We start from the raw sequence: 12524 nt of genomic DNA on the forward strand, positions 1-12524 counted from the left end.
AGGTTTCTTTTATTTTATGTAGTTTCTCTCTATCTTGATAAGTTGTATCTTTGTCTAAAAATGATATCTGAATGTAATAGGCCAAGATGAGCATGACATGGTCACGTAGGTAGTCATGTGAGGTCAGATACAGTTGAAAATGTGATCATAATGTCTGCTGGCTGATGATTACACAGATGTTTGTAACTGACTGTGATAAAAGGGCCAAGGGTTAGGGTTTGGAAAAATGCTGAGTATATAAAGAAGCAGCAGGGTGTGTGTGACAGAAACCCTGGCTTGACTATTTCACTTTGCCAAGATGAAAAGATTTACTGCTGTAATATTTGTCCTTCTGGTTTCATGTATCTGCAGGACATTAGGTAAGTTCCCACAAACTTTATATTGTTCAAACTTTACACACATCGTATTCGATCTCTGACATTTGAATTACTCTTACTGCTGTCTTTAGTATAACCAGCACAGTGAGAGTGTTTCTTTAAATTAAAGCAATCACAAAAGAAATGTAAAAAGATTTGTTAAATGTTAAAGCAGGAGATAGCTGAATTATTAAGTGGAACGTTTTTAATTATATATAGATAAGTTGAATAATAAAAAAGTAGAACATAAATCTCTTTAAAATATCTTATGAATACATTAAAAAACTATTTAGATCTCAATTCATCATTCAGAGAGTTAAAGTATAGGTTAAAAAAAATGATGTATCATTTAATACAAATTTCATTTCATTGACAGATAAATGGCATTTTAATGTAAGAATTGCAAAATAAAACTGGTGGCACACTGCAGACTCCACAATTAAGACCTCTTTCTTTTGCATAGGACAGACATGTGAAAGAAACTGTGGGAAAAGACTAGACCTCTGTTCATGTCAACCAACGTGCAAGTCTCTGAAGAACTGCTGCACAGACTATAGAGAGTACTGCGTGGCAACCTCTCCATATTCTGGGAGCTCTTTTGGTGGGACAGATTTTATTGTCCTTGATGCAACCTTCAATAAGAGTTCCCACATAGTATGCAGGTAAGTCTTTCTTTTATACCTTACCTCGCCTATATAACATTTTCTGATATATACACCTTTAAATGACTGATTAAGTGAAATATGTACAATAACTTGTTAGACATTAGTAACATATTTGTAAGAGGAGCACAAGCACTACTGTTTCCAATGTCAAAAATGAACTTTCATGCTCAAATATACTACTTGTATTAGAGTAACATCATACAGTTGAAGTACAGTATAAAAACTTGCTGATCAATCCTTTATAATGGCAGGTTCAACAATGAGAGCAATACTGTGGGGTATGTGGATGAGAGCAGTAGAGGCCATTGCATCTCCCCACTGCTCTATGAAACAGGATGGATCCCTTTGCACATCTCCTCAGATAATGGCACTATATTCAATAGAGTTGGAGCCTGGCTTTCAGGTATTATAACTTTTTTGCATATTCTTATGAAGATTACTTTAAAACACTTTCTGAGAATTGTGGTTTTTCATCTAGTGATGAAACAACATTCATATGTGATTTATTTGATTTAAATGTGATGCCACAGTACATACTGGCAAGTTAGACTCCAAGTTCAAGGCGATTCTGGTCAACTCAACAAAATGGCAGTACTATGGCACACCTAATGTTGGAGGCACTCTTGAGATGACTTGGAACTCCTCTCTGGTCAGAGCTGAGAGGGTCAATATAGAGCTCTGGGGATACAGGGAGACAGGTGAGTACAACCGCAACATATATACACTTCAGTGGTTAAATGATCATGATTTAGTTGGTGAAAACACTGAATATTTGCAAAATGCTTCTCTGTAGGAGAGCCCTATTCAGTCTCCTGGCATGGTCAGTGGGAGTATCTGTACTCACTCACAAAGGATCAGACCAACAATGGTTCCTTTAGCTTTTTGCCCAAACCAGCAGAAAACGGCTTTTCAAGCTGGGAGCTCGGCGCTCTGCGCGTCAGCCCCAGTACTTACCCTGATGGCATGTGGTATGTACAAGCACTTTCTATATATTATAAATGAGTGTGACCAAGATTATTTTTCTTGCAATTCAATTATGGTTTCACAAGATTTAAATCCTCCAAAGTTCATTATGTAGTTGTAAAAAACTGATAATTTACGTCTGATATTTCAACAAAAATGCTCATGTAAATACAAAGAAATCACAAATATAAAAAGTGGTTAACAGCTGTACTTGTTTCATGTAGGAATGTCCAAGCTGCATGGACTGAGGATCACGCTTTAGCTTGGCATCTGGAGGAGAGGTTCAGGCAGGACTCAACAGTTTGGGCCCAGGAGAAATGTTTAGCATGGGACCAGCTGGAAAATCAGCTGCCCAACTTCCTCAGTGAGATCATAGACTGCCCCTGCACCCTGGCTCAAGCAAGAGCGGACACCGGGAGGTTTCATGTAAGTGTGAAGAGTAGCAAGTTTAGGTTTGCCTTCAATCACTCGAAACTGCCTTGAAATAAAGATTTAATGATTAGAAACTGGCGCAAAATCTTTGTGTTTTTGAACATTTGTAATGTTTTAATGGCTCACTTGCAATACCTCTGTGGCCCAGCAGTGGGCCCTGGCCGGCAGATTGCGTTATGCACATAAAAGCAATAAGAAAGCACAAACGACAGTCTAGCTAGCAGTCAAAGACAAACAGAAGCTGTGTTAGACTGTCTGGGCAGATAAACATGATGGAACTGTATAATTCAACAGATCAAAGCTCAAACGATAAGACAAAAATACACACAATCAAAAAATGTTATTATAAAGATATGGTCATAACAAACCAAGTATCAGACACAGACTTGTGCAGCAGCAGTTCAGTGGATTAGAGAAAAGAGTCATTGCACAAATGACTTCGGTTACCTAATCAACTTCTCAAAAAAAACAACAAAACACTTATATCTTGTGTGTGGGCCGAGAGGCACACACGGATCAATACTACACATACTTTGTCTCATTATGCCACAGTATAAGATAAAACTGTAATGACCATGTCATTACTTTATGTCTTTATGATAAGCCAATGGCCCTTGCCTGTTGCTCATGGTCACAGATTATCAGTTTGAAGCCAAGGAGATCTCTCTCTCGTATAGATCTTATTGCCTTTTATCTTACAAATGACTTGGTGAGGATTGAGAGTGAAACATTTGTTTATCAACTGCTGTCAACCTGTGGACAAGAAAACTAACTGATTAACCAGTTGGTTGCCTTTGCCATATTAGAACTATGCACCTGGACTGGCTTGCACCAGCTATTTGGAAACTCATCACTAAGTTCGTGTGTAAAGTTTAAATTTTAAGTAGTAACCAGTTTCTAACCAGAAATCCAGTTTATACCATTAAACTTAACTAAGTCAAGTCTCTTTAATCTAAACTCACACCAACATTAGTTCTGTCAGAAGTCTGATATAAGTTTTAAGAGCTGGTGCAGCCAGTTACTGAGCTGCAGTGAGTGAAATGAACATCTGGCCGCCTGCTCACAGAAGCTGTATCTCTTTCCTCAGACTGATTACGGCTGTGACATAGAGAAAGGGAGTGTGTGCACCTACCACCCTGGGAGTGTTCACTGTGTGAGGGCGATACAAGCCAGGTGAGTCCTTGACTGACACCGTTATTAACTTGTTGTCATGATTAGGTTACAACATCATATGTTAATATACTTGATAGTATTGGAGGTAACATTTGCGGCTGATTGTCATCAGTATATCTGAATCTGCAAAGAGGATACAACCTCCAGTGGCCTCTAACACTTCCAGTAGTTAACTTAGATTCAAATGGAGAGATGTGTAAATTCACAGTGAGCAAAACAAAAACTAAGATCTTTTCAGGTTCTATTGCTACTTATGAATATTCCCATTTGTCACTGTAAATGCATCATTATTATCATTAGTTATTTATTGCCTAAAACTAAGATTTAGAGGACAGGAAAAGCAAACAGGCTCTTTTTGTTCTTTGTGTTTTTGCTACACTTTGTAGCCTTTAGCCGCCTTTTATTTTATCTGTACCTATAACCTCAATGACAAGCCCACACTGGCCATAACTACCTCACCCTGATAGAAGTAGCAGTAAATACCCTCCTTGTCCTCTGTGTACTCACTTGCATAACTGCATGTAAAATACTGTCTAAGAAAATTCTCAAATTGATTTATGTCACCTGCAACAGTAAAACGATACCATGAGGAACTGCTGAGACAAAGAGCGCTTGATCATTACTGTATATGAATACCAAAAAATAAATATCAAAACATCCTGTAAGTAAGAGGAAAAATGATTGCGATTCATTGCTTGGTATTGATATGAGTTAATTAAAACTCTAATGTAACTACTTAGTGTACAGTGGATTTTATGTAAAAAAATAATGTAATAAGTGACTTTTTAAACTTAACCATAACTTATTAATAAATGTGCTCTCTTTATTCCAGACTGAGATATCTTAGCAACCATTTAATTTCCCCAAGCATGAATATTAAAGTATTAATGTATGTTAAAATGTAATTTTATCTAATTCTTTGGTTTATTACTAACTACCTGCAAAACTAATCCCATTCCTGAACTTTGTCTTTTTTAAATTTTTTTAAATTTTTAGCATATTAACATTGTCATTATAACACTGACTGACAATGTTTTTGGAAATCTCTCGACAGTCCTGTGTATGCAGCAGGACAACAGTGTTGTTATGACAGCACCGGTGCTCAGGTCCTGACAGCAGACTCCATCGGGGGTAGTACTCCAGACCGAGCACACGACTGGGGCTCACCTCCCTACAGGAAACCTCCTCGAATTCCTGGACAGTCCCACTGGGTCTATGACGTCCTCAGCTTCTACTACTGCTGCCTGTGGTCGGACAACTGCCAGTACTACTTCAAACACAGGCCCTCCAGTGACTGCAGGCGTTACCAGTCTCCCAGCTCAGGTGAGTGAACCATTAACCACAGAGGACTTGATGTGCTTTTTAAGATTATCGTTTACTGTCATGTCATAATGTTTTGTGTGCAATGCCAGCTGTGGTGTTTGGAGATCCACACTTCATAACATTTGACGGTGTCAGCTACTCCTTCAACGGCAAAGGAGAATACACTTTGGTGACCTCGGCGAAGAGAGGGTTGACAATCCAAGGCAGAACAGAACCTGTGAATGGTGAGCAGTGATCACGAAATGAGGCCAGTAAAGAATGATAACGTAGATGTCTATATATGCAAAACACACTGCTAGTGAAACTGTTACAACAATTCCTTTTCCCTCCATCATTGATCGGCTTCTCTCTCCATCAGGAACAATAAAAGCAACGATGTTAACAGCCGTGGCCATGAAGGAAGCATCCTCTGATGTTATTGAGGTGCGGCTCGACAGCGGCCACAAAGGCCTTCAGGTGCTGCAGAATCAAAAAACCCTGTCCTTTGCTGAGCAGAGCTGGATGGACCTGCATGGTGAGACCCTGACTCACCTAACTGCTGCTTACGATGACTGATTTGATTTTACCACTCCCGCTGAAATTTTGCAAAAATACATTTGTGACATTGTGATTTCTCTTTGTGGTTAACCTTTGAATTTGGTGACTCATAACTGGGTGTGAAGATAATGCAAACAGAACAACAAGAACAGTCACAGCAGTGGTTCTCAACCTTTCCCAACTCCTGGCCTACTTGAAAACCTCAAAAACGGCTCATCCAACCCTATGACAATACGGAGGCCAAATAATACCTCCTCAGAGCACTTTTTACTTTAATGATAATGATCAAACATTCAGGACTGAACTGAAAGCAGGGTAAACATGTAGGAAGCTCAATTTTTCTTTTATGTTTGACGGGGGGGGGGGGGGGGGGGGGTCACTTGTCAATTCACCATCTGTCTCTCTTTCCTTCCCTTCCTGTTGCTAACCAGCCATTCATTTTCATACTCCAGTTTTTGTAATGGATTGCAGGCTGAGATAGCAAACAACAAAATGATGTGGCAACAACATAAAAGTTCCTATCATTAAATTATCTCAGTGAAAGGTCTTCATAAAAAACAAACAAAACAATGAAAGGTGTTTTTGAACATTTGTAATGTTTTAATGGCTCACTTGCAATACCTCTGTGGCCCAGCAGTGGGCCCTGGCCGGCAGATTGGGAACCACTGAGTTACAGAGTATTGATTTATATCGGCAGTATTGCTATAAGGCACTCTTGTCATCGTTAAGCTCAAGAAACATGGATTGAAATCTTAAGTATTTCTTGATAACATTAAAGAACTGTATTAAAATTATTAAAATTATTATGTATTTGATTTCATAGAAAACTCCTCAGCACTATATTATCCCCTCAACAGCATTATTATCATCATATGTTTTCTGGGCCTCCAGAAAAAGTTCTTGATATAATCTTGTTATGACTTTACTTTGATCAAATCCCTCCTGTAGGTGTGTTTGTGTTTTCTCCTACCTCGGCAAATGTGACCGTGATGTTCCCCACTGGAGCCGGGGTGGAAGTGCGACTGAGAGAGGGAACCATGACAACCACTGTGCTCTTGCCAGAAGTGTTCAGTGGCTCTACTCTGGGATTGTTGGGAAAGATGAACGGAGACGCCAGTGACGACCTCGTCCTCAGCAACGGTCAACTTGTGCAGAACCTCAGCAACCCAGAGGAGCTGTTCAGCTTTGGGGCAAGCTGTAAGAAATCAATAAGACCTCAGATTATTGGCTCAGAATTCACGTGATGTTTTCATCTGTTGTGAACCTACGTATTTATATATGCTGTACATGTTACACTCACAAGTTTGGGACATAGACTACAGAAGATTATGTTCTCTCACCGAGACTTGGATTATGTGATGGAAACTTGATAAATCACCCACATAATGAGGAACAACATGGTCACCATTTTATTGTGTGAAATGGGAGACTAGCTACAATGAAACAGCTTTAGTAGCTACTGAACAAGAGTAAAGTCAGGACTTTGGCCATGGTACAGTGATTGACTTCAGTTATTCTGTACTCACAGTAGAAATTATCTTGACTGACTGTGAGTCAGGAAGCTTTAAACGCAGGTCGCAAAAGTTGAAGGTCCTTTCGCCCATTTCTTTGTCATACTGCTTCCTGTTAGGGTCATGCCCCCTTCATGTTAGCCTTCCACAGTGGGAAAACACATTTTTCTTTACTGTATTTTCATGCACAGAACAGGTGCTTATTATACAGTATAATAATAGAAAATCAGGCACTTTTAATGGCGTGTAGTAACTGGATGTCTTTCTTTTTGTCTTACAGGGGCGGTATCCAACAAATCTGCCTTGTTCACATATGATTCAAAATATCTGTTGGACACATATTATGATGCTCCCAGACATGACCACACTTTTATTCCAGTGTTCTTTGTCCCTGAGACTCCAGATGATCCATTGGACAATCAGGCATCTGAGATATGCTCTGGAGAGGGATCCGAGTTCTGTAGGTATGTGAGGAAAACTTTCATCTACTTAGGAAGTACAGATGAAATGACTGGTCAACTGTTTCAATCATTTTACAAGTAGAAATTGTGAAAAGATGCCAAATCGTTCTCTGGGTGCAGCTCTCTTTGCTATTTCAGTTTGTCATACATTATTTTAAATCAAATATTTGAAGTTTTTGAATTGTTCGTTGAACACAACAATTCATCTGTAGACATCACCTCAACTCTGGGAAATTGCGATGAGCATTTTTTTCCTCACTTTTTTTGGCATGTCATAGACTAAACAATTACTCAAACAAATTACCAGCAGATTAATCAGTAATAAAGTAGCCTAGTCATTAGTTGAATTCAGACAGAATAAGCTTGATGATGCCACAGTGATGTCATCAGGGTTATCTTGAATAGGACTACAAATTTATAACCTTACCAGGCAAAGAGTCCCTAAAAAAAGAAGAGGAAATGCAGGATAAGGTTTATGGAGCTTGACCTACACAGGGAAAAAAAAATCACGATAACTTCGTTTCTAATGATTTCATTTTCAACCTCATGGAAATTATCATCATTTCTGTTATCAGCGAAATAATTGTGTTGACTACAGCAGCTGATTTTCTGATCATTTCCTCTGTACTGTAGGTATGATATCCTGGTAGGTCGTAGTCCAAGAATGGGAAATGCTACCAGGTTGTCTTTCCAGAGTCACATTGCTCTTGTGGATGATCTAAAGTCAGGTCAGTGTACATGAGGAAAAAGTCTATGAAAATGTCCGGTGTTTGTTATGTACGAGATTTGGTATTTGGTTTCACAGTGTTGGTTATTGTCATACTATGCAGTGGTATCCTGCGGCTGGCTTTCACCGCCAAGTAATGGGAAGAAAGAGGGGACCACATATTTACAAGGAGCTAAGGTTGGGCTTTCCTGTGATGATGGCTACACTCTGAAGGGATCAGCAGAGCGCGTGTGCCAGGAGAACGGCCAGTGGTCTGGAGAGGAGACGAGCTGCGTGGTTCCCAGTACGAATAAATAATAAAATCAATCCTGTCCAAATGATTTTTATCTTCACAAATCATGTGCGAGTGTGTGTGTGTGAGTGTGAGTCTCTTTGCAGGCGTGATCTGATCCATCCAATCAGCTCTGAAGTGTTGATATGCACAGAAAATTAAATCACTTTCATCACCTTTCTACCTTTGATGTTGCCACTCAGATTCACTGATGAGACTATTGATTCTAAGAAGAATAAACACAGCAAATTGGAAACGCAAAGAATTTAACAATGCAATATCTCCATGGGTCAACATATGAGGAGGGACACTTTCCTAAACCACAAAATAGGCCTATCTTCAACCTATAATTCAGTTTCCTTTCCAGGTTTCTTAGAATCAGAAAATAATAAGGTGAATTAATAAGGTGAAACAAATAAGCAGACACATTCCCGCCATGCTAATGCTTTTTGCTCTCTGCATTACTGCAATGACATATTTGTTGAAACTAAAAAAGAGATGCTTTCTATCACACATGCAAATCTCTTGTTAAAGCAGCCATTTTTCACAATGTTAATAAGATCTTAACACAATCAGTTTTGTTGTGGTTTATCCCACTCCTATGATAAACAGATCACTTCACATCAGGCCTGTTTGGAAAGCTTTTCTCTACGGTTTAGATTCCTGGAAACAAACCGCTTCAGCTCTTAAGTGACCGATTGTACAAGCCATCAGCCCGAGGGGGTCGTGCTCTTTTTCCAAATCTTAGCTCAACCTTTAATGGCACTAAATGAGAAGTTAAGGGATCACCAAATTAATTATTATTATTATTATTATTATTATTATTATTATTATTATTATTATTATTATTATTAGTAGTAGTAGTAGTAGTAGTAGTAGTAGTAGTATTAATAATTAAAATTCATCCACTGGGGGCAATGAATTTCTGTAGTTGTTGAGCTATTTCACTCAAAATCTCAAATGCCAACCTCATGGTGGCGCTAAAGGAACCAAACTGGGCAACATGGATAAATGTACCAAATTTAATAATCTATACAATTGGTTTATTTGCTTTTGATTTCAAGACCAGACCCAAGTGGTTGACAACCAGCACACAGACTGATCAGATGGAACTGCATTGCCATCCACAGTGGCATGCTGCTAGCATGGCCAAATTTAAGCTTGCTGCATTACTGTGAAGTATTTAAAATGAGGTCCCCAGGACGTTCTCTCTTCTGCCTGGTTCCTCTCCACTGGAACAGCTGCATACATACTTTCCATAGGAAAGAGTGGTACAACATTTATCCAATATGTGCCACTAACTGGAAAACGATCAAACAACTAAAATACAAATATGAACACCTTCAGGAAGAACATGTGAGAACAATTTTAATATGAGAACATGCTGGATGTGTTGTGAAATTGGATCAAACGTTTGAGGGGTCCTGGAGGCCTCGATGCCACCAGTTTGATTCTGGTTGGGCACCTTTGTTGCATGTCCTCTCTCTTCCTGTCTAAGTCCACTATCTGGTTGAGGCAAAATGAATAAATTCAATCAATTAATAAATGGTTTTGATTCTGTTGAAAGCTTCTGGTTTCAATACATCTTCGTTTTTTTCAGGTAATATCACAGGAATTGTGGTCGGGTCAGTCCTTGGAGGTGTCGCACTCATTGTTATTATAACAACAATCGTACTCCACTCCAGAAAACAGAAAAGGTACGGTACAGTATCTAAAATCTACATTCCTAAAATGAATTCACTCATTTACTTGAAATGGAAAAAGTTTGACAGATGACGGTGTGTTTTAGTTTCCCGCTATGAAGTGAAAGTAATTTTTCTCTCTTTCCTGTTCTTATTTTTTTTATTTCAGAAAAGCTTCAAGGGAGATGATTAATACCTTCTAACCACTATTTTTGCTTCACTGTGCATGCTCATATCTTCACCTATTGAAAAATGAAAAACTTTAAAATGAATACATACATAACTAACACTTACATAAGAGATAATAGATACTAGATCATAAGGTTGACAAAAGGTCCCTGCACAGTTAGAGAGTAACTACACGCTACGTCTTCCAAGGCAGAAAAAAAACTTCTGATCACAGCCACCGTCACTGCACAGCATTCTGGGCTTAAAATGGCAGATTTGTTTTTATTGTGAAGTGAAAACACATTGTTGATGAAGGTTTGTTGGGTTCATTTTCACAGCAAGTCACAGTTGGCCTTATTCAACTGTATAACAACTGGCCTGTTCAATAAGCTACCAATAACTGATAACAACCCTGTGATACATGGAGCGGAGTCCTACCTGCAGCTATTTAAACACTCCATTATTATTAAAGTCATAGACTGAAAATATCCATAGAGTTTTAAGTGTTTGAGCCACTGAAGAAAAAGAAAGTCTTCGGTCTTCAGATCACCTGTATATGTGCAGGTGACTGTCAAAAGAATTGAACACTGCTGTGTATGTACTGTTTGTGTATTAAACTGTTTATTTTTGAATTTGTTGGACAATAAAGTTATTCTAATACAATAACATTCTGTAGCTTCATATCAGGGTAAATTTTGTGACTTTCTTCCTATTGAACTGAAAGCAGATTAATGCAGTTTATGGAGCATATTAAGAATGTATGATTTTTTTTTTATACTGTGTATATAGTATTACAAATCACATGGCAAAGCTAACGGCCTGGCCCTTCCAAAGCATCACAGGATAAATCTGAGGGGTCAGACAGGAAGTTTTGATACATTAATGTCAATTATTATTTCAGATAATAATTTTTAATTTTAATTTTAATCCAAGTCTGAAGAATTATTTACCAACGTTTGGAGAGGAAATGTCTCTTTAGTGGAACTGACAACAACTCACAAGAAAGAGAATGAACTGCTGGTTCAATTTTGAATTACTTCATTACTTCTTCCAACTATTATACAATATTTATCAATTCACTGTAACAATGAAAATAACTGAGTCTACTACCACAGGGTCCTAACACACAAAGAAAAAGTTTGCCTAGCTGCTGCACTGACATGGCTAACAACAACAACAACAACAACAACAACAACAACAACACAACTTACCCCAAAGCAGAGTTCATTAACAGCCGTCTCTCCCACTCCAACCATGACCCTCTGCCTTTACACCATTTCTGCTCGTTTACCTGCAAAACACAAAAGACACAGCAGCACATTGTTATGAATAGTTTCTTTTTCAACATTTGCATGCAATAATGACCTCACTCTCCTCAAATTTATGCAAATGATAGCTTCTTTTTAAAACCTCAATTTAAAAACATAAAGGTCTGTCATATTTACTCTGCACCCGGCGCTCTAATGATGGGATTTATGGCCTCTCTAATGAGCTGTTTATCAGATATCAAGGCATTGTATAAGAACAGAAATGTTGTCAGGACACAACAGCTAATAAAAACCAAGTGTGCCAGCTGATTGCACAGTTGTCACTTTGGCTGATACAGCCTGTTGACAGCTTTTGTTTCCTAATACTTTTCCTAATCACTCTAAGCATTATACATGTAGGGATTTAAATTGTAACTCGGACTGATATACTTATTTCTTCAGCCTGGGACACCACACAGACAGGTAAGCGTCCAGAGTAAACAGGACAGGAGGCAGGAACTTCAAACATAAATAGAAACTTTAGAGAAGAGAGCAAAAAAAAAAAAAAAGGCTCATAAAAACACACTGCCACTGCACACCTTAAAAATCACACACACTCACACACCAAAGGACATAGTAACACTGCAATCACGTCAAACAAATAGGGGGTCTCTGAATTTATATAAGCCTCAATCAATCACAGTTAATTAAGCTACTGCTCAGGGATTGCAAATTCCCTTTCATTAAAATACCACACAATGTCCAGTTTTAAATAGAAATTAAAGAGAAGAAAACAGAGAAAACAACAAAAAAGATAATTAGATTACAGCAAAAGGCCCATAGGCCTAAAAACAAACCTTCACATGCGAAAAAACAGTGACAGTCACTGGCAGTCCTATTAAAAATACATATCATATTAAGCTGTGAGCACACACATTTTAGCAACAATATTTTCATTATGGAGCACCTTGTTTGACAAACAAATACTCTGATATTTATCCAACTGTG

At 38.3% G+C, this 12524-nt stretch overlaps 1 protein-coding gene across 1 annotated transcript; it reads left to right on the forward strand.

Moving 5' to 3' along the window:
- Nucleotides 1-1258: 1258 nt before the first annotated feature.
- On the forward strand, nucleotides 1259-10918 carry LOC130186818 (sushi domain-containing protein 2-like; the record flags this gene model as incomplete). The annotated part of the gene is made up of 14 exons (XM_056404109.1): nucleotides 1259-1424; nucleotides 1552-1719; nucleotides 1815-1989; nucleotides 2209-2410; nucleotides 3504-3589; nucleotides 4644-4912; nucleotides 5002-5136; nucleotides 5271-5426; nucleotides 6398-6646; nucleotides 7241-7424; nucleotides 8055-8149; nucleotides 8252-8431; nucleotides 10020-10116; nucleotides 10271-10918. Coding segments are annotated over 14 exons (2196 nt in total), but the record flags the coding sequence as incomplete, so codon positions are not given.
- Between the last annotated feature and the right edge of the window lie 1606 nt (nucleotides 10919-12524).

Source organism: Seriola aureovittata, chromosome 18 (genome assembly GCF_021018895.1).
Source record: "Seriola aureovittata isolate HTS-2021-v1 ecotype China chromosome 18, ASM2101889v1, whole genome shotgun sequence".
Lineage (NCBI taxonomy): Eukaryota > Metazoa > Chordata > Actinopteri > Carangiformes > Carangidae > Seriola > Seriola aureovittata.